This window comes from Podarcis bocagei, assembly GCF_964188305.1.
Source record: "Podarcis bocagei genome assembly, chromosome: 10".
Classification (NCBI taxonomy): Eukaryota; Metazoa; Chordata; class Lepidosauria; order Squamata; family Lacertidae; genus Podarcis; species Podarcis bocagei.
Window position 1 is genome coordinate 3,119,437 of NC_138135.1, and position 27,451 is coordinate 3,146,887.

General features: G+C 46.5%; 4 protein-coding genes across 4 annotated transcripts in view; all 4 read left to right on the plus strand.

Annotated features, from left to right (window-relative positions):
* The window catches only part of LOC308595609 (uncharacterized protein), a 131,833-nt gene extending 116,666 nt beyond the window's left edge, over positions 1 to 15,167 (plus strand). The window contains exons 7-8 of the mRNA XM_081210056.1: positions 7,893 to 8,031; positions 9,715 to 15,167. Of these exons, the coding sequence (XP_081066182.1) occupies positions 9,896 to 11,836 (1,941 nt within the window). The 5' untranslated portion in view covers positions 7,893 to 8,031; positions 9,715 to 9,895 and the 3' untranslated portion in view covers positions 11,837 to 15,167. The remainder of the gene's footprint in view (positions 1 to 7,892; positions 8,032 to 9,714) is intronic.
* The window catches only part of LOC308595650 (uncharacterized protein), a 302,145-nt gene that overhangs the window by 119,245 nt on the left and 155,449 nt on the right, over positions 1 to 27,451 (plus strand). The gene's annotated exons all lie outside the window — the stretch shown is intronic.
* The window catches only part of LOC308595752 (uncharacterized protein), a 158,255-nt gene continuing 134,037 nt past the window's right edge, over positions 3,234 to 27,451 (plus strand). Inside the window, exon 1 of the mRNA XM_081210435.1 lies at positions 3,234 to 3,431. The gene's annotated coding sequence lies outside the window, so the exon portion shown is untranslated. The remainder of the gene's footprint in view (positions 3,432 to 27,451) is intronic.
* LOC308596881 (uncharacterized protein) overlaps positions 27,086 to 27,451 on the plus strand; it is a gene marked incomplete at its 3' end in the record, with an annotated part of 228,311 nt that continues 227,945 nt past the window's right edge. The window contains exon 1 of the mRNA XM_081212185.1: positions 27,086 to 27,353. The remainder of the gene's footprint in view (positions 27,354 to 27,451) is intronic.

The window sequence follows — 27,451 nt, forward strand, 5'->3', positions numbered from 1 at the left end:
CCATGTGCTTTTGTTACCTGAACAGGTAAGGTCACGCCCACCTCTAGTCACATGCTAAAGGAAGTTTGTCTCAGTCAGAAGGAAACAGGATGTTTTCGACTGACTGGACCAAACATCCCCTCTCATGTCCACTCTAGAAAAACTAGGAATGTTGTACTTGACTGCTATCTATGTATCACAGTCTAAACCACTGAGCCTCTTGGGCTTGCTGACCAGCGGTTCGAATCCCCGTGATGGGGTGAGCTCCCATTGCTCTGTCCCAGCTCCTGCCAACCTAGCAGTTCGAAAGCATGCCAGTGCGAGTAGATAAATCGGTACCACTGCGGTGGGAAGCTAAGCGGCATTTCAGTGCACTCTGGTTTCCGTCACGGTGTCCTGTTGTGCCAGAAGCAGTTTAGTCATGCTGGCGACATGACCCAGGAAGCTGTCTGTGGACAAAGGGCGGCTTCCTGGGCCTGAAAGCAAAATGAATGTCACAACCCATAGTCACCTTTGACTGGACTTAACTGTCCAGGGGTCCTTTACCTTTTTTACCATAATAAAAGATCAGACTTAGCAGCCGCTTTGCTCCAGCATTACTCTGGTTGGTCTCTGTTAGTTTCTCCAACCGATGGGAGACTTACGGTTTCCTAGACGGGCTCCTCGTGCATCCCTTAAGGAGGAGCTGTTTTACGATCTTTTTCACCATCATCCCTGACCACTAGTCTTGCTAGCTAGGGGTGATGGGAGCTGTAGTCCAAAAACAGCTGGAGACCCAAGTTTGGGAAACCCTGTTCTCCTTGAAGGACAAAGGAGCGTTCACTTGCATCAGAACGTCAGATGAGCCCTGCAGGATCAGGCCCAAGGGCCCCCTGTGGAGGGACTGCAGCTTCCCCGCATGTGAAGGAGCTGTAGGGTGAAGGTGCCGTAGGAGCCATGGGGAGGCAGGCAGTATGTGGGGGGGGGGAGTGGAGGAACCAGCGAGAAGGAGTTTCTGGAGCCTCTACAGCCCCCTCCTCGCCTGCTCCCTCAAGGTTTCCTCTCCCCTTCTCATTTCAAGGATTGGGGCATCTCAGCCCCTCGGGGTTGCTTGGCTTGGGGGGCAGGGATCTATTTTGTTTGCTGAGGGAAGGAGTCACAATCCTGTCACATTGTGGGTGTCAGGCTTTTAGGTAAGGGGGTGAGGCTCAGGTGGGAAAGAGTTGATAAGGAAAATATGCTGGGGTGTGGATTTACTTTGCTGCCCAGCTCCTCAGGTTCCCACTCCCAGCAGGTCTCTCTGGGGTCAGCAAAAGAAGGAGCCTCCAGCCAAGTTAAAGATGCAAAACAGCAGTCAGTTGACCTAATCTTTATTTGTTGCAACAAGGTTCAAACACACCAAGAGTAGGAACCCTGAGCATGGGTTTTCACGTACTTTTAAGACCTCTCCCCATTTCCCATAATACACTACCAACAGCATCATTGATACGTCACAAATATGTCACAAAATAGGAGTCTTTGGCATTTAGAAACATGAGTCTGTCACCCATCCCTTCAATATCCCCAGTTTCCCACACATTTTAACTTCCTTCTTCCCCAAAGAATGTTGTTGTTTAGTCCTTTAGTCGGATCCAACTCTTCGTGACCCCCTGGACCAGAGCACGCCAGGCCCTCCTGTCTTCCACTGCCTCCCGCAGTTTGGTCAAACTCATGCTGGTAGCTTCGAGAACACTATCCAACCATCTCGTCCTCTGTCGTCCCCTTCTCCTTGTGTCTGCCATCTTTCCCAACATCAGGGTCTTTTCCAGTGAGTCTTCTCTTCTCATGAGGTGGCCAAAGTCTTGGAGCCTCAGCTTCAGGATCTGTCCTTCCAGTGAGCACTAGGGCTGATTTCCTTCAGAATGGAGAGGTTTGATCTTCTTGCAGTCCATGGGACTCTCAAGAGTCTCCTCCAGCACCAGAATTCAAAAGCATCCATTCTCCGGCGATCAGCCTTCTTTCTGGTCCAGCTCTCACTTCCATACATCACTACTGGGAAAACCAGAGCTTGAACTGTATGGACCTTTGTCGGCAAGGTGATATCTCTGCTTTTTAAGATGCTGTCTAGGTTTGTCATTGCTTTTCTCTCAAGAAGCAGGCATTGTTTAATTTCATGACCATCTGCAGTGATCATGAAGCCCAAGAAAGTAAGATCTCTCACCGCCTCCATTTCTTCCCCTTCTATTTGCCAGGAGGTGATGGGACCAGTGGCCATGATCTTCGTTTTTTTGATGTTGAGCTTCAGACCATATTTTGCGCTCTCCTCTCTCACCTTCCTTAAAGGGTTCTTTAATTCCTCCTCACTTTCTGCCCTCAAGATTGAGTCATCTGCATATCTGAGGTTGCTGATTTTTCTTCCGGCAATCTTAATTCCGGCTTGAGATTCATCCAGCCCAGCCTTTCGCATGATGAATTCTGCATATAAGTTAAATAAGCAGGGAGACAATATACAGCCCAAAGAACCATAATAGTATTTACCCATCCCCCTAGCTGCAAGGCTTTAATGGGCTTCTCCTTTGAAAGTATCAGAATTCAACCCACCATCCCGATGGATTTCTGCCTGAGGCATGTGCTGCCCTTGATCGCCTCCTGCCTCCTAAGGGATTATGGAGTCAGGGGGAGCCCTGGATCCCTCAATTCCAGAGGAGTCATAAGGCGTTGGAACCCAGGAAATCCGTCAAACCGTTGAATGTTGGCGATTATTTGAAGCTTCTTCAGTTTTCTATACAGTATTTGATAGTCGGAGGAAACAGTCCGATTCATGGTATCGGCTTATTGCTACAATTTTATAGGTTGCTTCTCTGAGTCTCTTTGCCGTTGTGCATGGAAGGTGCCTGTGCAAATGGTCATTGTCCTGGCCTTAGTCAGAGACTGCGTTGGGGACTTGGGGTTTTTGGGGAGTCGTTTAACCGCCCCCCCAATTCCTGGTGTTAATAGCACCAATACCTAAAACGTGGACGGATCTAAGTTCATGGTGTGAGGTGGGGGAGGGAAGGATTTTGCAATGTAAACACTGTTTGTGCGGGATCCCACTTTGCAATTGGATTGCCGGGATCAGCCCCTCACCCGCTCTCCTGATCCCCAGAAAGAGGAGGGGAGGGGGGAACCTTCATCTCCTCCCCCCCCCCCACTCAAACCTTCCCTTCCCTCCCGGCACATCCTCCTCTCACCCCGCCCCCACCACCCCAAATCCCTCCCCCAATACATTGCTCCTCCTCCTCCTCCAATCCGGCTTCTGCTCCGGGAATGGGGGGGGGGTGAGCCCCCCTCCCAACCTGCCTGCTTCTGCCGGACGTGGAGCTTCCACTCCGGATTGCTGCTCTGACCCATAGCTCTAGGGGCGCGCTTTCGGAAAGGGGAGGAGGGGCGACAGGGAAACCCCCCCCCCGGATGTTGCAGGAAAGGAAAGGAGAATCGGGAGGGAGGACAAAGAGGTAACGGGGTCGCGGAGGAGAGGGGAGAGAAGGATCCAGAGACCCCCGCCAGCTCCCCAAAGCGCCTTCCGTGGGCCCCGTGGCAGGGCCTGGATCCCGGCACGTGTGCTGCGAAGGGGGCTTTCCTTGGCCCCTTAGGCGCCTTGGCAGGGGCGGACATGGAGCCCCCACCCAGGGGGTCCCCACGAGGACCCCCTTGCCCCGTTTCCCATACGCAGGCATCCCCCGGGCGCTGTGGGGTTCCCGGGAAGAGAGTCGGGCCTGGAAAGGATTAACGGGCGCTACAGACCCCACCCCCGTCCCTCCCCATCTCGTCTTGGGGTGGCCCCTCCGGATGGAAAGATGGGGCGCGCATGGCGAGGATTGGGCCGGGCCAAGGGGGCCTCTGGGTGCAGGGGAGACTCTGGGAGAGAGGCAGGGGGTCGAGGAAGTGGGGGGGGGAGGGAGGGGAGCATCCCAGCAGCATTGGGGGGGGGGGAGAGCTAGGAAGACCAGTCTTTGGGGAGACATCTCCATCGTGGTGCCCGCAGGGATTCTCTGGAGGGGCCACCTTGGCTTCTCCCTCCCTCCCAGGAATGGGCCACCCCTTCAAGGCGACCAGAGAGGGATCCCTGGAAAGTGGGGGGTCATATCCCCCCACCTCTTCCTTCCTGTAATCTCCATCCTCTTCCCACCCCATAAGCCCCTGCCATGTCCGGACACAGCGCTTCTGCCCAGTCCAACCATTGGTCCCCTGGAGAGAAGAGGAAATCCCGAGAGGAAGAGGGGAGAGGCCTTCTCAGAAGCGGCTCTTGGTTTCCGCAATCCCACCCAGGAAGCAGCCAGAAACCTTTTCCTCTCTCTCAGGCTTCCATCTTTAATGTCTTTTCCGCTGAGGATGAGGATAATGTACACCTGTCATCAGAAACAGGGGTGCAGAGTCCATGGAATGGCTCTCAGGATTGATACAGAAGTTGCACCTCAAAAGCATTTCTGTTCCTCTTATTGTTCATAGGCAATGTCAGAGTGACTGACAAGCTGAGATACAACCCATCATCATCTGATGACAGCGAGTGCATGAATCTTCCCAGTCAAAGGACCCATTTTCATGATAGACAGTGCCTGTGGCTGGAGGCTCTACACACCGGGTGTGCCTGTGGAGGCCAAAGACTGCCAGTATTAGCACAGGTGAGGTGTGTGACCTCCCCAAATGTACAGACTGTATGTGAATGAGAGTTTTTGGGTGGGATTATAGTTTATGGCAACCCTGTGATTTTCTCCATCCATAACATTTTGTAAGCTAATATTGCAGTATGAATTTCAAAATAACTTTAAAAAATCACAAGATGATGATGATGATGATAATAATAATAATAATAATAATAATAATAATAATAATAATAATAATAATTTATTTATACCCCACCCTCCCCAGCCATGGCCGTGCTCAGGGGGATGAAAAGAATGATTGCAGAATTTATGCCCTGCCCATCTGGTTGGGTTTCCCCAGCCACTCTGGGAAGCTTACAGTACATATACAAGACAGTAAAACATCCAACATTACAAACCTCCTGATACAGCTGTCTTCTAAATGTCAGATAGCTGCTCATTTCCTTGCCCTCTGAAGGGAGGGCATTCCATGGGGCAGGAGGCCCTCTGCCTGGTTCCCTGGAACCTCACTTCTGACAGCAAGGGAACCAGCAGAAGACCCTCGGAGGAGGACCTCCTTGTCCGGACTGAGTGATGGGGGTGGAGATGCTCCTTCAGGTCTACAGCGCCGAGGCTGTTTATGGCTTTAGGTTGCAGATCTTGCTCCTCCATAACGATCTCCAGAGCAAGTCTGAGATATACCGTATTTTTCGCTCCATAGGACGCTCCTGACCAAAAGACGCACCAAGTTTTTAGAGCAGGAAAACAAGAAAAAAAATCTGACTCAAATTTTGTACTAAACTATTTAAAACAGCAAAGTGTGTGGCTTCTGTCCACTTTGCTGCTTTAAAGTGAGCCATGGTATATAATGATGAGAATGGAAAAAGGACACATTCCATTATAATGTAGCTGTTTTCATTATCACTGGGAAGTCAGTATTGGCAGCAGTCACAAAAACTAAAATTTGAGCATTTTACTGTTATTAATCAAGAATATTAATAGTCAGGGAGAGAAACCAGGGCTGTGCAAATGAGAAGTGCTTGGAGTATGGAGGAACAGCAAAAAGATGATGATGATGATGATGATGATGATGATGATAATAATAATAATAATAATAATAATAATAATAATAATAATAATAATAATTTATTTATACCCCGCCCATCTGGCTGGGCCTCCCCAGCCACTCTGGGCGGCTTCCAAAAGAATATTAAAATACTGTGAAGCTAAAGATCAAATGATTGTGCTCCAGTTCCTAAATCTCTGAAGTTTTCTCAAAACAGGCATGGTTGTTTTGAAAGGAAGATTCAAAATGGAGTGACTGAGCAAAGAACAGAGGAGGAAAAGAGGGCAGATAAATAGCTTCCATTCAATACCAAGAGAACACAATGTTTTTGGTTTAGTATAGGTGGACTGTACTTGTAAGAATTTGTATAATGAATTATAGAGTTGGAGTGGAATATCAGAGCCTCTTTTCAGCAGTAAAGATTAGCTACTAGGAACATGGTCCACACACACACAGGATGTCTGGTTATAGCTGTGCAGTTTAAACTGTTCCTGAGCCAGATACCTGCTCAGTTTTAGCTGAAATTACTATTACTGGTTTGTAGAGATGCTTTGCATGTATTTATGACTATTTCCCCAAAACTGCTACTTGAAGAAATCCCCAAACTTACTATTTTTAAACTTCAAATGGAGCTCAGAATCCAGTTAGGCAATCCTTTGCAGTTGAATTAGGAGGCACTGAGAGACAGCAATTTGCTGCTCCCCACCCCCACCCTCCACCCCAGGAGCACACAGCCTTCCCTCTGCTTGCAAACCTTGGAAACCTTGTCGGGACTTCAGGGGAAAGCAAAGGCTGTAGGCAGAGCAGTGTGGCTCCTCCCCCCACCCCCAAAAAGCACCCCAGCAGCACACAGTCTTCCCTCTGCTTGCAAACCTTGCAAACCTTGTCCGGACTTCAGGGGAAAGCAAAGGCTGTAGGCAGAGCAGTGTAGCTCCCCACCCCCACCCCCACCAAGCACCCCAGCAGCACACAATCTTCCCTCTGCTTGCAAACCTTGCAAACCTTGTCCGGACTTCAGGGGAAAGCAAAGGCTGTAGGCAGAGCAGTGTGGCTCCTCCCCCCACCCCCAAAAAGCACCCCAGCAGCACACAATCTTCCCTCTGCTTGCAAACCTTGTCGGGACTTCAGGGGAAAGCAAAGGCTGTAGGCAGAGCAGTGTGGCTCCTCCCCCCACCCCCCAAAACCACCCCAGCAGCACACAGCCTTCCCTCTGCTTGCAAACCTTGCAAACCTTGTCGGGACTTCAGGGGAAGCAGAGGCTGCCGGTAGAGCCGCGTGGCTCCTCCCCCCACCCCCAAAGAGCAGCCCGGGAGCGCACAGCCTTCCCGCTGCTTGCAAACCTTGTCGGGACTTCGGGGAAAGCAGAGGCTGCCGGCAGAGCACCGTGGCTCCTCCCCCCACCCCCAAAGAGCAGCCCAGGAGCACAGGACAACAGCGATTTGGCTCCAGGGAACACACATTCGCTCCATAAGACGCACAGACTTTTCCCCTTACTTTTTAGGAGGGAAAAAGTGCGTCCTATGGAGCGAAAAATACGGTAATTAGCAGAGTAGCAAAAAACGCTCAGAGGCAGAAAAAAATAATTCAGCTGAGAAATCTATTACAGTGGCACGTCTGGTTGCGAACGGGATCCGTTCTGGTGGCCAGTTCGCAACATGAGCAGAATGCAACCCACGTCTGTGCATGCATGGGTCACGATTCGCTGCTTCTGCAAATGCACGTGACCTGATTTTGCACGTCTGCACATGCACGAGCGGCAAAACCCGGAAGTAACTGGGATGCCACAGGACACAACCCGAAAAGGCACAACCTGAAGCAAGTAATTTCGTTGTCCCCGAGAGGGGGCAATGACAATAAAGATATTATTATTATTATTATTATTATTATTATTATTATTATTATTATTATTATTATTATTATTATTACATAACATGAGGTATGACTGTACTGAAGACAAATAAGCATAACAAGATCCAAAAAATAGCAAAAATGTAACTGACAGTAAAACCATGACTTAGCATACCAAAACAGCACTCAAGTAAGAAACAGACAAGCAGAGTAGAGTAATATCAGAATAGGAAGTGGGAGCAGGCGCATTTCAATACTGTAATTTATCTATAATTCAGTGTCAGAGTAACCCTGGGACTAGATCACAAGCCTCCAGGTGGACGTGCCCCACCTGCCCTTCACGTTCCTCTTCCGCATGGGCAGAATCTGCCTTCTGGACTGTGGGATTCAGGGTTGTTCTCCTCCTCTCCATCCACCAGGGCTTGACTTCAGGTGCAGCAGAATTCCCCAGCCCCCCAAGGATTTGAGACCCATCAGCTTTCCTCACCTGGTTTAGCCGGCCGGTTGAAGCCGTTGCTTGAACCCCTGTTGCATGCTGACAGCTTCTGGAAGCCACAGGTGAGAGCTGAGTGCAGGGTGGGGACCAAGGGTGGAAAAATGACCCCAGGATGTGCAGGACATGTCCCCCACCAAAGGAACTACTGCTCCCCAACACCCCATGACATCTAGATTCAGGTAGGTAGCCGTATTGGTCTGACGCAGTTGAAATAAAAAAATAAAAAATAGTCCAGTAGCACCTTAGAGACCAACTATGATTCTTCTAGGTATAAGCTTTTGTGTGCATGCGCACTTCTTCAGATACACTGAAGCAGATGTCACCAGACCCTTGTATATCGTGGGAGGGTGGGTTGGGGTTTTTCTCTGAAGGGTACTCCTACTACCATCTCCCACTACGCATCACTATATGAAGAAGTATGCATGCACACAAAAGCTAATGCCTAGACCAAAATTAGTTGGTCCCTAAGTTGCTGTTGTTGTTGTTGTTTTATAGTCGATTAGTCGTGTCCGCCTCTTCGTGACCCCATGGACCAGAGCAGGCCCTCCTGTCTTCCACTGCCTCCCGCAGTTTGGTCAAACTCATGCTGGTCGCTTCAAGAACACTGTCCCACCATCTCGTCCTCTGTCGTCTCCTTCTCCTTGTGCCCTCCATCTTTCCCAACATCAGGGTCTTTTCCAGGGAGTCTTCTCTTCTCCTGAGGTGGCCAAAGTCTTGGAGCCTCAGCTTCAGGATCTGTCCTTCCAGTGAGCACTCAGGGCTGATTTCCTTCAGAATGGAGAGGTTTGATCTTCTTGCAGTCCATGGGACTCTCAAGAATCTCATCCAGCACCAGAATTCAAAAGCATCAATTCTTCGGCGATCAGCCTTCTTTATGGTCCAGCTCTCACTTCCATACATCACTACTGGGAAAACAATAGCTTTAAATATAAGGACCTTTGTTGGCAAGGTGAGGTCTCTGCTTTTTAAGATGCTGTCTAGGTTTGTCATTGCTCTTCTCCCAAGACCCTAAGTTGCTACTGGACTATTTTTGTTAATTTTTTTACTTCAACAGTGTCAGACCAATATATCGACCTCCCATTAAGTACAGTTATCTCCTTGCCTTGAATATCCTGCTTTTCAGTGCCAGATTAGGATAGTCCTCTGTCAGAAGACAAGCACAGGATCAGGCAGCACATCATCATTATAAAGAACCATTGGGGTGGGTGTTTCCGCCTGGGATTCCCATCTGCTTTCCTTCTGCTTCTCCTGCTCTCTCCATGCAATGTGAGGCACGTAGACAGAGGTCCATCTCGAAGAACAGGAGCTTCCCTGAGCACCCATTCAGCTGACCCCAAGCACCAAGCCTTGTCACTAGTTCTCTGACTGACCCAGACCACAGTCCCTGGAAGAGATGAAGGCCTGGGTCTCCCAAAATAGTCCATATGGACCTCCTGAGGTCAGCGGAACTGTGAAGGTGATTCATGAAGATCTAGGGGTCGAAATGGGGGCAACCACTTGATTTGAAAGGCAGTCCCACAGGACAACAGTATTCCAAGATCATGCTGTGTTATTAAAGATGATTGAGGATTATGAAAGGTTCCTGATGCATTACTACCATTTGACATCATACCATTTTCATTTCCTAAAAATTGGGAACATGGGGAGGACATGGGAGAATGTAGGAGATGTTGAAATAAGAGAAGGTCTAATGGCGGTTGATGTGTCCTTTTTCCCCTGTGTTCTCTTCCTTGAAACCCAAACAGGATTTCCTTTCTGCCCACTCTGAAAAAGGTGATGGAGAAGACAGAATTGCAGGGGACAAGGCACCTTTCATTTCATTAGGAATAGCCATTAAAATGTGTGAAATGTGGAATATGCTTCACTGAATGAGCACACATAGTTCACATCAACAAACAAAAAAAGGAAAGAACCCATTTAAAAGGTATGGAGTGCGGAAATAGCTTCTCTTTCAATGCAAAACTTAGAACACACCAGTGGACTCACACAGAGAGAAAGCGTTTTAAGTGCAGGGAGTGTGGGAAGAACTTCAGTCAGAGTGGAAACCTTAAATTGCACAAATGGACACACACAGGGGAGAAACCATATGAATGTATCGAGTGTGGAAAGAGCTTTAGTGATAATGGAAAACTTAGAAGACATCAATGGATTCACACAGGGGAGAAACCATTTCAGTGTATGGAATGTGAAAAGAGTTTTAGTGATAATGGAAAACTTAGAAATCATCAATGGACTCACACAGGGGAGAAACCATTTAAATGCATTGATTGTGGAAAGAGCTTTAGTGATAATGGAAAACTTAGAAGACATCAATGGACTCACACAGGGGAGAAACCATTTAAATGCATTGAGTGTGGAAAGAGCTTTAATAATAGTGGATGCCTTAGAAGACATCAACGGACTCACACAGGGGAGAAACCATTTGAATGCATAGAGTGTGGAAAGAGCTTCAGTGAGAGTGGAAACCTTAGGAAACATCAACGGACTCACACAGGAGAGAAACCATATGAATGTATTGAGTGTGGAAGGAGCTTTAGTGATAATGGAAACCTTAGACAACATCAATGGACTCACACAGGGGAGAAACCATTTAAATGCATTGATTGTGGAAAGAGCTTTAGTGATAATGGAAAACTTAGAAGACATCAATGGGCTCACACAGGGGAGAAACCATTTGAATGCATAGAGTGTGGAAAGAGCTTCAGTCAGAGTGGAAACCTTAGGAAACATCAACGGACTCACACAGGAGAGAAACCATATGAATGTATTGAGTGTGGAAGGAGCTTTAGTGATAATGGAAACCTTAGACAACATCAACGGACTCACACAGGAGAGAAACCATTTAAATGTATGGAGTGTGGAAAGAGTTTTAGTGATAGTGGAAGCCTTAGAACACATCAACGGACTCACACAGGGGAGAAACCATTTGAATGTATGGAGTGTGGAAAGGACTTCAGTCAGAGTGGACACCTTAGAAGACATCAACAGACACACACAGGGGAGAAACCATTTAAATGTATGGAGTGTGGAAAGGACTTCAGTCAGATTGGACACCTTAAATCACATCAACGGACTCACACAGGGGAGAAACCATTTAAATGTATCGAGTGTGGAAAGAGCTTTAGTGAAAATGGAAGCCTTAGAAATCATCAACGAACTCACACAGGAGAGAAACCATTTAAATGTATGGAGTGTGGAAAGGACTTCACTCATAGTGGACACCTTAGATCACATCAACGGACTCACACAGGAGAGAAACCATTTAAATGTATGGAGTGTGGAAAGAGTTATAGTGATAGTGGAAGCCTTAGATCACATCAACGGACTCACACAGGGGAGAAACCATTTGAATGCATGGAGTGTGGAAAGGACTTCAGTCAGAGTGGACACCTTAGAAGACATCAACAGACACACACAGGGGAGAAACCATTTAAATGTATCGAGTGTGGAAAGGACTTCAGTCAGATTGGACACCTTAGATCACATCAACGGACTCACACAGGGGAGAAACCATTTAAATGTATCAAGTGTGGAAAGAGCTTTAGTGAAAATGGAAGCCTTAGAAATCATCAACAAACTCACACAGGAGAGAAACCATTTAAATGTATGGAGTGTGGAAAGAGTTTTCGTGATAGCAGCAGCCTTAGTTCCCATCATCGGACTCACACAGGGGAGAAACCATTTGAATGCATGGAGTGTGGAAAGGACTTCAGTCAGAGTGGACACCTTAGAAGACATCAACAGACACACACAGGGGAGAAACCATTTAAATGTATCGAGTGTGGAAAGAGCTTTACTAAAAGTGGAAGCCTTAGAAGACATGAACGGACTCACACGGGAGAAACCATTTCAATGTATGGAGTGTGAAAAGAGCTTCAATGAGAGTGCACACTTTAGATCACATCAACGGAGTCACACGGGGAGAAACCATTTAAATGCATGGAGTGTGGAAAGGACTTCAGTCAGAGTGGAACACTGGAAAAAAAATCAACGGACTCACACACGGGAGAAACCACATAAATGTATAGAGTGTGGATAGAGTTTCCATTGTAATCCAAGCCTTAGATCACATCAACGGACTCATATAGGAGAGAAACCCTTTCAATGTATGGAGTACAGTAAATACTTCACTCAGAGTGGAAATCTTAGAAAACATCAGTAGATACACAGGGGAGAAACCATTTAAAGGTATGGACTGTGGAAGGAGCTTCAGTCAGAGTGGAACCCTTGATTTATGTCAACAAACTTACACAAAAGACAAACCGTATAAATATCAGGAAAGTAGATAGAGGTTCACTCTTAGTGGAAGTTGAAAATCAACAGACTCACGGACAGGAAGAACTCTAAGAGTTGAAACCCTTCAAACCATCAACAAACTCAGAGAGAAGAAGCAGTTTAAATGAAAAGATTGCAAGAAGTGCTTTATTTATAATGGAGTGATCAAGGAACATCCCAGGACTCTCACATGGGAGAACCCATTTAGATGTATGGAGTGTGGGACTTCTTCCTCTCAGAGTCCACTCTGAGCAATGAACTCAGCAGGAAATCATTCCTAAAAGCATGAGGTATATGTGAAGTTCTGGTGTTTATATGTAAAACATTACAATAATCAAATAATGAAGGCAGCATCTCACAATGGTGAGTATAATTTTAGATGAAAGTACTTTTGGTTTTTGTACCAAACTCTGTCACCACCACCACATGATCTCCAAGCACTGCTTCTTCACCAGAATGTCATCGCTGCCTCCTGCCCTGCGCGTTCTGAAGAAAACTTGAAATACTGAAATGGAATGGGAGATTCCCCCCCCCCAGTCTAATTTCAAGAGGGGGAATGAGGGGCTGCAGATACCAGGGAAGTCTCCTGGGGGGGGCATCTTCACTCATGAACCCCATGGGGCAACCCCAGAGCTCCTGCTCATTCTGGGGTTTGAGGAAGATAGCATTTTTCCATAGTCCCAGAAGGCTTGCTTCAATCATGCTTCTCAGGAGTTTTCCTACCAGAGGACCACAGTGCTGTGGCTGCTGTTGTTGTCAAGGACTGGCTGATGGGGGGAGGCACCAGCTGGGGGACCCACAAGGGAAGAAGGCTCAGATCCTGTTGACTGGTGATGGGATGAGGCAAAAGAAGGAGAAAAGGGAGCAGACCGGAAGGGGAGATGTTGCAAGCTGAGGAGGAAACTGGGTTAGGTGAGTGGGAAAAGTCTGGGGCAGAGAGCAGTTCAGGCTCAGAGGGAGGAGAGGAGGGGGCCAGGAGACCCAGAGGAGGCCGGCTGCTGAAACATCCAGGGAGACCCCCCTCCTGCTGCGACCAGCACATGCCTCTGAGTCTGGGGGTTAGAACGCTTAGATTGTGGGGATCCCATTTTTCAACCAAAACCAAAACAAAAACCCGCTAGCCTTTTCCCAGGTCTTTCCTGACCTGACAGTCGTTCGTCTTCTCTACAAAGTCCTTCTCCCTCCCTTTATTTACCATGGGGTCCCAGCAACCTTTTCAGCCTCTAGGGAAAAGAGTCCCTTTCCACTGGACCCCTGGCAGCCCAGTGCCAAATCCGGCTGCTCCAGAGAGAACGGAAAGGAACTGTAAACGCCCTTGCGCTCTGACGTGCACCAGTCACTTCCTTCCGGATCATTGTGCTCCGGTGCAGCTGCATTTACGAGAAAAAGAGAAATCGGAAACCAAGCCCAAGTCCCTCGCTATCCAAACTGGCCACTTGGACCAGCCTTGGGGCGTCTTCCTTGGGGAAAAGGAAAAGTTTCAGATCTCAGGTTCCCCGACAGGGAATGAAAGCTTTGATTGGCGTTCTCCCCTTGCAGTTAATTGCCCCTCTAATTGCAGAACCCCAATTCTCCCGTTCTCCCCTCCCCCTCCTAGCTACCTCTTGCCAGGAAGGGTTGGAGTGAAGACCGTCAGCAAAAGAGACAGCAAAGGATGAGAATCTGGGTTGCTGGGTGTTTCAGAGAATCCCGCCCACAATCTTCTCCATTCCTAGACTCACGTCCGCATGCGCTGCTCCTGGCCATCCCAGGGTCTTTTACTAGATTAATTTATGGCCGGCCTGGGGCTGAAAATAAACTACCAAAAAACTAAATTACTGACAAAAAGCCTCACAATGGAAGAAAAAAAAGAACTTCAAGAAAAAACAGGCCTGGAAACTAAAAATAAGGTTAAATACCTAGGGATCTGGATTTCAAATAAAAGTATAAATGTATATGAGGATAATTATAGTAAAGTATGGAAAGAACTTTTTAAAAATATGGAAACCTGGACCAAACTCCATCTCTCACTCTGGGGAAGAGTCTCCGTTGTGAAAATGAATATCCTCCCCAAAATGATTTTCTTATTCCAAACAATACCCATTTTAGGAGGAATGAATTGTTTTAAGGAGTGGCAAAGGGAAATATCTCGATTTATATGGAGTGGAAAGAAACCGAGAAGTAAACACCAGTTATTAACAGATCAAAAGGAGAGAGGAGGTTTTGCATTGCCAGATTTGGAATTCTACCATACGGCGGAAGGATTGGTTTGAAAAAGACTGGATTACACTAAAAGATACGGACCTATTAGACTTGGAAGGCCACAAGAATCGGTCTGGATGGCACGCTTCTTTAATATACGGAAAAGTGAAGGTCCACAGGGGATTTTTGAGCCATGTGAAATAAAATCTGGAGTAAATATAAAGGAATATTTGAGCCAAAAATACCCTTGTGGACATCACCAAGAGAAGCCATATACTCATGTTAGAATATTTACAACTAGCAAAACTGACGGGAAGAGTTAGAGGAGTATTGAACCGGAAAATATTTGGAGAATGGAGAATATTTAAGGATTATAAAAGATCATATTGTACCAACCACTCCATATTAGCAGAACTTGAGTGATACTTGTAAACACAACAAATGCTGTTTGTGGAGTAAACCGGAACAATATTAAAGAATAAAACTGTGCAGAAAAAACGACAGTATAAACAGTACAATGAGAATGATTGGAAGACTCGTTTTGTCAGAAGTCTTTTTTATTTAATTAGGAAGATTAAGTTTTTTCATGCACATAAATCTGCTTCTTCTTTCTTTTTCTGTATTTTCTTCTTTCCTTTATTCTTCATTGTTTTTTCTTTAATTTTCTTTTTGCAGTATGAGATTCCAAATTCTTTGTATATGTGTGTAATTTAAATCAATAAAGATTATTTTTAAAAATAAATTTGAGGCCGGCCTGATCAAGCGTTGCTTCCTCTGGTTAGCCCCACTGGGACTCCACTTCTTTCCAGACCCTGGGGTCACTAGAGGACTGGTGGCTCCTCCTGGCAAATGGCCTGGTGCGCACTGGATCCTTCCTTACCCCCAGAATCTGGGCAACCGAAGGTCCCATCTGGGGTGCCATCTGTTGTAAACAAAAGCTGCCCTTCTTCCCTTATGGGGGACACAAGACCCCTTTATAGAGTCCCTTGTAGGTTCTCCATCGGTAGGAGGAAATAACAGAGACATCCAGAGAATATTGAGAGGCAAAGCAGCTAGTAAGCCTGATCTTGATTGATCTGTTTCTCCCCTAACACGCAGGAAAGGAGGAGGACCCAGAAGAAAGGTTTGCCTGCCTTTATATAGACATTTTAAATTCCCTGCCCTGGAGCTCCAGACCACCCCTCCATACATCACAGAAGGGGTGTAACCCAGGACCACCCCCCACAAACATCATACCTGCATCACAGAAAAGGTGGTCTACAACAGAAATGTGAATGTTGTTTTTCCTGTCTGCCAGGTTATCTGATAATTCCTTATCTGATTCCCTTTCCTGGTAGTCTGGCCATTCGGTTAAGATGGTGATTTCCCAATCCCTGAGACAATGGGAAGGTTCCCTCACCCGCTCCCTCCTTGCAGAGAAAACATTTGGTCAGTTGGGGGGTCTAAATGGTTTCAGGACGGTCTTCCTGTGCTGCTCCAGACATGTGGTCCACATATCTATGTATGCGCTTGGTTGGTACATTATGAACATTTATTGTATATTGTCAGAGCTGCTTCCAGATCCTAGCTCACAGAGGATCACACTAGCCAGCGATCACTTTGTAAAAGTCTTTATTGAGTTACAGTTTCCATTCTCAAGCTGCTGCGTGCAACTCTACGTCTTATGGGTTAGACCGGCGAAGCTCCGTCTGAGTCTCCGCCCCCTGTACACCAGCTAAATGCCCTAGCCTTACTCCACCTTTTCCGCCTGACCGTTCTTCTCTGGGTCCCTCTGCCCCCCGTGGTCTCTTCCTTCCGGGACGCTTCTGACGCTGACCCCCCGGACCCTTCTGTCTCCTTGCGTCGGGCTTTAGGACCTGGCTCCCTTTCCGGGCTGCTTACTGCGCCCCCTTCCTGTGCATTTGAACTTGGCGCGCGCGCCCAACCTTCCACTTTCCACCTGACCGTTTCTTCGCTCCCCGATGGAGGTGTGGCCACTCCTGACTCATGCCCTCCCTCCTGCTGCGAGCTGCCAGAGCTCGGTACCTGGCACCCTTCCTCTCCACTGCGTTCTGTTGGTGATGCTGGTCCCGATTTCCAACTGCTGCTCTCTGAGCCCCCTCTGGACCCTTCTTCCTGGGGTGTCCCCCTAGGCTCCCCCCTTGCTCTGGCCACTGGCGCCCCTTCCTGTGAATCTTCTGATTCACTGGAAAGACTCGGAGATCTCGGGTCGTCGTCATCACTCATCTTTTCTTCTGCCTCCTCCCCTTCGCTCTCTGTTTCCTCCCTTGCCCTCGCCTCTGCTCCTGAACCCCTGACATATATTATAAGACCTTGTTACGGAAAATCTAGGTGTGAGGCTGCTCTGCCACCCAGCTCGTCGGACTGAGTCCGCGGGTCCCTGCGGAACAAAAGGAGCGCAGCCAGAGACTGGAGCAAGTTGGAGAAGATCCACATTTGTTGTGCAACAGGTTCAAGGCGAGATTGAATCCCGAGGATAGGGTGACATGAACTTTTAAAACTTCCCACCATTACCCCAGATACAGTTCAAAAGCATCATCACTACATCATTGCTACATCACGATTACATCAGAAAAGGGGTGGGTTCTACAGGATTGACATGGAGGAGGTAGGGGGAAACATGCAGAGTTGGAACATGTATTGAAAGGCACATTCTGAGTACCGGTGGTAAGAGAGCAATGGGGTCTTAGTTTGCACAGTCTGTCACCTGGCCGAGCCTGGAGGAAGGGCTAGACTGGGTGATTTGGCATCAATGAGGTCTTTCCTGGGTGCACGTGACCTCCCGCTTGAGGGATTATGGAAGGTACTGGGCAGTCTTGACGTCCTGAGGAAATTGAGCAGTTTGGCATTGAAAGCAAGAGAATCGGTGGTACGGGTGATTTTCTATGAATTTATATATTTTTTTAGCCCTTTGAAACAGTGGCAGCTCATTTGGGAAGCGAATTGCTACATTGTATCAATTTTGATGGGCTTAGCAAGGATACGAGGTGTCAGTCCATTGTTCTCCCATCAGGGAGCTGTCAACGGCTTGTCAGAAGGTGAATGAGGCCTTCAAGAGCTGACACTGCAGACCAAATGCATTGTCTTGATTGGCTGGAGGCTGCGTTGGGTGCAGGCTGATTGGTCAGGACGCTCCCGTAGGCAGATGGTCTGTTCATTCATAAAATACGCTACTCGCTCCTCCGGTCTACCCAGGGAAAGGGCACTTTATTTTGGGGCTTGGGTTTCACGTGGTGCTTAGTGCAAAAGAGTGAGGGGGCTGAGGGGTCCTTGTAGGGCCGGGCGCCCTTGAGGTCATCGCCTCGAACCCTCTGAAGGCTTCTGGGAAGGGGGTTGACAAACATGCCCCCCCTTCCGTATCAACCTTAATATTTTTATTACAGGATTCATCCAGTCCAGCCTTTCGCATGATGAATTCTGCATCTACGTTAAATAAGCAGGGAGACAATTTAAAGCCTTGTCATACTCCTATCTCAATTTTGAACCAATCAGTTATTCCATATCCAGTTCTAACTGTAGCTTCTTGTCCCACAAAGAGATTTCTCAGGAGACAGTGCTCGCTTCGGCAGCACATATAGTAAAATTGGAGCGATACAGAGAAGATTAGCATGGCCCCTGCGCAAGGATGACACGCAAATTCGAGAAGCGTTCCATATTTTTAATCCGAGACCAGGGAGAAGAGTCGGTGGAAGAAGATTGGAAGAAATTTAAAGACTATCTACAGAAATATTGTAAAATTAATGAATGACAGAATGATGTTGGATAGCAATTAAGTGGTTTCCAGCTGTAATGCTTTAAGAGAATATGAAAAAAGGGTTATAAATGGGTTAAAATCTAATGGTAAGGATTTGCTGAACCAATGAATTGAAGTGGAATACAAAAAAGGGAGGTATGAGGAGGTCCGGGAAACAAGCTAAAGGAAAATAAGTAATAGAAAATATGTGTGTTTTTAACTGTTTTTATTTTGTATTTTTCTCTTTTCTTTTTCATTTTAACTGCAATATATCAAAAATTCTTAATAAATATTTTATAAAAAAAAGAGATTTCTCAGGAGACAGATGAGGTGATCAGGCATTCCCATTTCTTTAAGAACTTGCCATAGTTTGCTGTGGTCGACACAGTCAAAGGCTTTTGCATAGTCAATGAAGCAGAAGTAGATGTCTTTCTGGAACTCTCTAGCTTTCTCCATAATCCAGCGCATGTTTACAATTTGGTCTCTGGTTCCTCTGCCCCTTCGAAATCCAGCTTGCACTTCTGGGAGTTCTCGGTCCACATACTGCTTAAGTCTGCCTTGTAGCATTTTAAGCATAACCTTGCTAGCGTGTGAAATGAGCGCAATTGTGCGGTAGTTGTAGCATTCTTTGGCACTGCCCTTCTTTGGGATTGGGATTCGTGTTGTTACGGAAAAATCTGGGTGTGGGGTTACTCTGCCACCCAGCTCATCGGACTAAGTCCGTGGGTCCCTGCGGAAGAAAAATGAGCTCAGCCGGACGCAGGAGCAAACTGCAGAAGATCCAAGTTTATTGCGCAACAGGTTCAAGGCGAGATTGAACAGCCAGAAAGGGGTGACATGAACTTTTGAAACTCCCTCCATGTCCCAGAATACAGTGCAAAATACATCCCAGTTACATCATGAATACATTAAGGAGAGGTTGGGTTACACAGATTAACATATGGAGGAGGGAGGGGGGAATATGCAGAGCTGGAGATATGCGCAGATAAGCACATCCTGAAAAGACAATGGTCCATGTACACGTAGTCTGTCACCTGGCATTGCCCGGAGGAAGGTTTGGCAGAGTGATTTCGACTGGATTACTTGAGAGATTATGGAGGACAGGGGAGGGGTGATGGAGTCCTAGAGAAATTGAGCAAATATATTGTAGTGAAGAAGACATGCCCCCCCCTTCCGTAACAGTCCCCCATTCGGAGATAGATTTGCATTAAAGTTCTGTAAGAACTTGCAAATCTTTTCTCCGCACCCTAAATCTCGGTGAATGGGATGTGTGGCTTTATGCAAACCTGAAAGGGACTTGCAAGCCATGCCTCTTACGGTCATTTGCAAGTATAGCATTGCAGGTAGCTGCATATAGGGTATTATATAAAAGAACATCTGTTGTATTTTGTTACTAAATTACTTGTGGCACCCTAGCTCTTGGGAGAAACATTTTCAATAGTGGTGTATGCTTTACATTTTAGCAGGAAGGTCCACTACTGACTGAAAAAAAAAATGCAGTTTGCTTTTTTAGCCCCACCGTTTTTGTGTTTTCAGGTGCCAAGCTAGCTCTTCTGTGGTCTCACACCGGCATAGTGGTACAGCAACACATCCTGTCTGTTGAATCCCCTCAGGGCTTTCAATTTACCATGTCGCCTGGCATTCACCATAGCTGGCACAGGTTTGGACCTCTCGTGAGGGAGAGGTCTTCGCCTTGGCCTTTAGCTATGGGATTTTTCATTATTGCAGGCTCTGGTCTCGCACTCATGGAAAGTTGTCCACTTGCTCTTAAAGGACCAAAAGCTAGTTGCAGCCTGGATACACGTGTCCAATTCCAGTAAAGTCCAATTTGAATTTATCTTGCCCCGTGGTTCTCAACTTTTCAAAACCAATATGTTAAAACCAAAGCCATTCTTTAAGGGGGCATTTGTCCAAATGAGTCAATTTAACTCTATAAGGGACCATTCTTGCTACATCAAGGCATATACACGTTTCTTCTTATCAATAATAATATAACATATGGTAGTTGTGTCCTCAAATAAATAAATAAAATTTGGGACATGATCTACACCCAATTTCATCTGGCATCCTAATCAAACATCTCAAATAATAATAAGGAGCGTTGCTTCAAATCTACCTGATAAAATATGGTTCCGATAATAATACTTGGTTGTGGTTAGATTAATTTCACAGCTATACGGGAAAACCAAGATTAATAAGTAAATAAATACAGAACAATTGCTACTTGAAGACAGTACTGAATCTGCAAGAGATGCAGAGAAGTCATAGAAAAGATTTGGAATAGTTTTCTGGAACAGAAAGAAAGAAATAGTAAAAATCTGGGAACTTCATGTATAGAAAAACATTAAATACATAAATAAATAGGTAGGGAAGGTTGGACTCTGCAGAGTGCCAGGTGGGACAAGGAAATATGATCACCAGTTGACTTAATCTAAATATAGTCTGCTCTATTGGAAAGCATTGTAATATATGGGAATCCTCCATGAAAAACTTGGGTGTAAGCCATATCCTTCTGCTGTTCATAGTTATGTATCCTACATTATACAGAAACAATTACACACAGAAATTTTTCTTTGTGGAGATAACACATTATCAGACACACTTCAGCATTCCTACATAATAACACATAATACACAAAACGTACAAATTATTAATTCTACACTATATCTTGAGGCAATAATGTGATCTTGAGGCAATTCTTGCTGCTTTTACATGTATTTCCAAACTTGGCACAAGGGCATTTCCTTCAAAATCCAATTAGTCAGTTTCTCAAGTCTTTTATGGGAAGAAATTGTGGTCACTGTGATGCATTGGCAGGTTGCTTAGCTGGTGAGGAGATGGTCTTAGTATTTTGGTCTCCCGCAAAGCATCCTTTGGAAATAGGCCTGTAGGATCTGAAGACATAATTAGTTGTTGTTTTTTCCTTCTTTTCTTTTTAAGGAGGAAGATAATAGTCAAGAAAGGAGAGAATATTCTAAAATTTTCTTCTTGGGAGGCTGTAAATACAAACTCATAGTTAAGCATTTTACCTATTTGAATATTATAATCATTGACATTTAATTTCCTTCACTTAGTTTGGCTGTGGAAGAAATGAAGGGACAAAACCTTTGTTAATTTGAACACAATTGGCAAATTGTTAAACATTTTGCTTATGTGGGTCCGAATTCTCTTCACTATCCTGTTTGAAAGGGAAATTTTTATTTCCTGTGAAAATCTGTCAGGAATGCTGTTCCTATAATGCATAGGTATATAGTACTCACAAAACCAAACGAGATAAAAGACAAGCTCAGTGGGAAAACTGTGAAAAGAATTTTACATGTTAGATTGGGGAACTGCTCAAGAGAGGAACTCACAGTGGGAGTGCTTTGATATTTACCTGTGAAAAGAATTTGGCATGTCCAGTACTTAACTCTTTTGTCTTAAGTAGCCCCTGGAGCAAAACACATTAAGGATGATTTCCCTCAATGGTTCCAAGTTTTACATAAGGAAATTTGTATAGGTTTCACGCTCTCCAAACCTTCTCTCTCCCCCCCTCCTTTCTCTCGCTCTCTCTTTTTTGTAAGCTGATCTAGCCTCTGTGCATGTGCAGAGTTCATGTCTCAGCAAACCTTTTATACCATTGAAAATGTTGCATCTTTTGGCTCAATTATAATAAGGAAGGGAAAGGTAAGGGGTAGATTTTAAAAATAGGGTTAGATTTTAAAACAAAAAAGAGAAACTCAGCAATTTAAGTATTCACCAAAGCTAGCAATTTCAGCCCAAGCAAAAGGAGTGCTTCCTTTATGTACAGGAAAGGGCTATCATTATTGGTCATTTTATCTGGTCATTCGCGGAACAATCAACCGCTCTCTTATTTATGAGTAAAAATGGCCAGAGAGTTAGAATTCATAGGATTTTTTTTTTAACATTCTCAGTCATTTCAGCCTTACCATTTGCAGACAAATTTTACTGCCCTTTATTTACAGGATTGGTCAAGGCTAATTCTACTTGACTATATGAATTTTTATGTGCTTAAACTTTTAATAGACTTTTAAGTTTGATTTTTTTTAAATAATAGACAAAATGATAAACACTGTAATCACTTAAATGCCTGATATCACCAGTTCTGCTTCAAACATCATGGCTTCACCTCACACCTTTTAAAAAACAAAGAGCAAATCTGGGCTGAATTTCAACTCATCAGCCACAATTTGGAAAAGTTGAAAGGGAGCTGGGGTCATCTAGTCCAACCCTAAAATACAGGGTTCATAGCAAGATTTGTACTACCAGAAACACACACATACTTATGTACACAGACACAACTGGAGAAGAGATCACAAGCCATGCGCCTATCATGTACTAAGGAAGAGGAAAATAAAAGTACCCAATTCTATACAGAACCCTTTTAGATCTTGAAGCTAGTTTGAGTGAGAGTTTACTTCCTTAGACTAAAGAGTGAAAGTTCCTAGATAAATTATCTTTAAAGACTGAAGTGAACATTTTTCCTAAGATAGGGAGAGGATCTCTTATAAAGCATAGTTAAAACAGCCATAGATTTGATTTAAAAGGAATACAAAAGTGACAATTTTTCCTGAACTTGCAGAGGAATGGTAAGCTTAATCTATGCCCCCCCCTTTGCAGTTTCCTTTAAAGGAAGCTTACTCGGGAGTAAATTTACCTGGCACAGAAGTAAGAAGGGAGAAAACAACTGAAAGAGGCAGAGTGAAACAAGGGGGAGGGGGGCATTTTCTAACAAAAGAGGCCATGAAGTCTTATAGAGACTGATATCAGGAGCCTTACAATAACTCTTCTGTCCAACCAAATCAAAGTTAAAACTGGACTCAAATATTTTTTCTTAGAAGGAACACCATACTTTCATAGGCATATGCTTAATGAAGTACATACACTGCATTTTAGCTTGAGAGAGCAGTTGGCTCAACTAGGCTTTTGCAGCAGAAACATTAGGTTATCAGCACCTTCCAAAATAAGACTGTAGACTCACAATCTCAAAAGTTGGGGCAAAGCAAGAGGTGGGGTAAACATTTGCACACTTCATTCTCATTTTCTCTTATTTAGGACTGCTAAGATCCAGCATGGCTTCCTTAGATTTAAATTTTGAAGCAAGCTTGCAGTTTAAACTATGCACACTTAAGGAAGGCAGTCTGCCAGAGACAGAAGGAACAGACAACACACATAACAGACAACATGTAAACATACATATTCTCATATATGTATTAACAGACAACATACATAACAGACAACATGTAAACATATATATTCTCATCCTTTAGTTGGTTATTGCAAGGAGTTGGGCCACTACCTTTGGCTTCATTAAGTGAAATTAGTAGGAAGGTCCCACATGGTTTTATGAGCCTCCTTGCCTCTTCAAACACACCACCAGTTAATCAAACTGGTAGGGCTCACAACGCTTGGTTGACTGGGTACCCCTTTATAGATGCATGCGTTGCTGTTGTTGCTTTTTTTTTTTTTTTGCTTTTTCCTTTTTTTGGGGGGGGTGTCTGGGATAGAGAAGGGGGAAAGAGAGGGGTTGATTAGGATTGGTATGTCTAGGGGTTTGGTATGCTTAGTACAGGGACGTATAGTAAAGAGGAGAAGGGGCTTCTAGTTGCCTGGCAACTTCCTTAGTGGGTTTTAGAGAGCTCTAGCTATCCGGTTCCTTGCGTTCCATTTCCTATTTCCTTATTTCCTTATTTCCTTATTTCCTTATTTCCTTATTTCCTTATTTCCTTATTTCCTTATTTCCTTATTTCCTTATTTCCTTATTTCCTTTAACCTGGGGTCTCTTTCCACTCTGCCGGTCCTGCCCAATTCCTCATGGGCTATCCCTCCTGGCAACCTCCTACCTATCGTCACATCTCAGGAAAAGGGGCCCTACTGGACGCCCGCGCCATGCGGTGCCAGATCGGGTGGTCCCTGGATAGAATTTCGAACTGAAAATCCCCCTTGCTTTTGGAAGCGGGCTCACGCACGATACACGTGTTACGTGGCACCGACCAGTGCGGCTGGGATTGGGATAGAAAGCCAGACCCCTTCCTGCCCCCTCCGTAAGGGCGCTCGGGAAGTTCGGAAGAAGAACTCCAGCCCCTTGCTTTCAACTGAGATGCCCGTTGCGGAGAGTCGGCTGTCTTTCCAAGCCGGGTCTCACCGTCTTACTTTCGGGCTCCCAATTGGTGCGGCTGGCTGGAGATTTTAAGGAAAAGGGATAGAGCTCAGAACCCCCCTTTCGGGTTGAGCAGCGGTCCACGGTCTCTCTCACTAACCGGACCAAGAGAAAGGCAAGAAGGAGCGATAGAGAGGAGGGCAGAGAATTCAGTTGCCAGGAGATTCCACCCCCTTCCCACCAGTGCACTGGATTTCTTTTCCTATACTCACGCGTCTTCAACGTTGATCCCGGGATCGATGAATAAGCCGGCTGGATCCCTCTTTTGCTCCCCGGCTGAACTCCTAGGGCTTTCAATTACCGCCCAGAAGATGGCTGGGGGTCCAAAAGGATCTTCCCAGGCAAAATGGCCTGGAGCCGGCTGAAGATTTCGGGGCCCCCAGTCAGCAGCTCGGGAGAACCGCAAGCCCCGCGTTGGGCAGCCAACTCTTACGGAAAAATCTGGGTGCGGGGTTACTCTGCCACCCAGCTCATCGGACTAAGTCCGTGGGTCCCTGCAGAAGAAAAATGAGCTCAGCCGGACGCAGGAGCAAACTGCAGAAGATCCAAGTTTATTGCGCAACAGGTTCAAGGCGAGATTGAACAGCGAGAAAGGGGTGACATGAACTTTTGAAACTCCCTCCATGTCCCAGAATACAGTGCAAAATACATCCCAGTTACATCACGAATACATTAAGGAGAGGTTGGGTTACACAGATTAACATATGGAGGAGGGAGGGGGGAATATGCAGAGCTGGAGATATGCGCAGATAAGCACATCCTGAGAAGACAATGTCCATGTACACGTAGTCTGTCACCTGGCATTGCCCCGAGGAAGGTTTGGCAGAGTGATTTTGACAGGATTACTTGAGAGATTATGGAGGACAGGGGAGGGGTGATGGAGTCCTAGAGAAATTGAGCAAATATATTGTAGTGAAGAAGACATGCCCCCCCTTCCGTAACAGTAAGGAGAGCAAAACAGCAGCCCTGTCTGACCCCCGTCAGCCTCCAGACTCCCCCAGTCACGTGGCAGGAGATTCATCCTGAGCCCCCCCCCCATGAGACGGGTATGGCATCATGGATGATCCATATAATCCATTGATGATCCACATGATCCAAGCGAAAGAGCAGATCTCTAGGCCTGAATGAAAGGGGTCTGCGATGATGGATTCTGGAGTCAAGAAATCCACCCTTTCCAGTGATCTCTCAGGCTGGCCAGGAAAGGCACGGAGCAAAAATCCTCAGGCATCCCGACGGACAGACAGACTTGTCATGTTGCCAAAACATGGAGTCTGATCTGATTTCCAGGTACAACGCATTTTGTGGCGCAACCGGGGATGTTTTTGGGGTGCTCTCTCTGTGACGGGGGGGCCTACTATCTGAGGGTGTACAAATTGCAACGCGCTTTAGTTCTGGGCTGCTTCACTCCTCGCATGGAGGGGGGGGGGCTCTGCCTGCAAACAGATCAACAGCTGCCTTGCTTTTGTTACGGCTAAAATCTGGGTGCGGGGTTACTCTGCCACCCAGCTCATCGGACTAAGTCCGTGGGTCCCTGCGGAAGAAAATGAGCTCAGCCGGACACAGGAGCAAACTGCAGAAGATCCAAGTTTATTGCGCAACAGGTTCAAGGCGAGATTGAACCCAGAGAAAGGGGTGACATGAACTTTTGAAATTTCCCTCCATATCCCAGAATACAGTGCATGAAACGTCACGAATACATTATGGGAAGGTTGGGTTTCACAAGTTACATCATGAATATACTTTACACGTCATGAATACATTATGAAAAGGTGGGATTACATTAATTAGCATTTTCGGATGAGGGAGGGGGGATATGCGGAGCGGGAAATATACATAGATACACATTTATTGAGTACCGGTGGTGGCAAGACAATGGGTCAGAGATATGCATCGTCTGCCACCTAATATTGCCTAGAGGGAAGGTTTGGCGAATTAAGAAGTTCCTGCGTACGTGACCTGCCGCTTCGGGGATTATGGAAGTAGGGATAGCATCATGGAGTCCACGGGGAACTGAGTTGAATGACACTGAGAGCGAAGAAATCGGAGTTACGGTTGATTTTATATCAATTTCTAAAGATTTCAATGATTTCAAACCCATTCTGTACTATGGGGCAAAAGCAGAAACAGAATGGATACATTGTAACAGCAGCTTGTCAGGGGTGAAATGAGGCGTGCAGGAGCTCCCTGAGCTAGCTTCTGCAGGACGAATGCATGGCTGTGATTGGCTAAAGCGGGGCCATAGGAATAAGCGGGGCCTCGGATGTTCCTAGAAGGAAGGGGGAAAGGAGCCCCCCCCCTTCCGTTCCGTATCACTTTCTTCCGGGCCGCATTGTGCTACCTCTGAGGGAGACACAAGGGAGGAATTGTGTCGGGTCTCTCTCTCTCTCTCTCTCTCTGTCTGTCTCTCTGTCTGTCTCTCTCTCTCTCTCTCTCTCTCTCTCTCTGTGTGTGTGTGTGTGTGTGCGCGCGCGCGCAAAAGCCCAAGCCCCATTTTTCCCGTAACACAGGAGTCACAGAGTCCAACCCGCTGCTCAATGTGCACAAATACCTAAAACATGGAATGGATCTAAGATCATGGCGTGTGGGGCGGGGGGAGGGAAGGATTTTGCAATGCAAACATTGTAGGGGGGGACCCTACTTTGCAGCTGGATTGCCAGGATCAGCCCCTCCCCCGCTCTCCTGATCCCCTGAACGAAGAAGGGAGGGGGAAAACCTTCGTCTCCTCCCCCCCTCTATCCCTCCCTTCCCGGTACATCCTCCTCTCACCCCGCCCCCACAACCCTCAACCCCCCCCCCTATGTCGCACCTCTTCCTTCTGCTCCTCCTCCAATCCGGCTTCTGTTTCCGGAATGAGCGGAGAGAGCCCCCCTCCCGAACTGCCTGCTTCTCCCGGACGTGGAGCTTCTGCGCCGGATTGCTGCTCTGCGCCGTAGCTCGGGGGGGGCGCTTTGGAAAGGAAAGGCGGGGCGGCAGGGGAGGGAACCCCCGCCCGGTGGATGTTGCAGGAAAGGAGAATCGGGAGCGAGGACAAAGAGGTAAAGGGGTCGCGGGGGACGGAGAGGGAGGGGGTAAGGACCCAGAGACCCCCGCCAGCTCCCCAAGGCGCCTTTCGTGGGCCCCGTCGGCAGGGCCT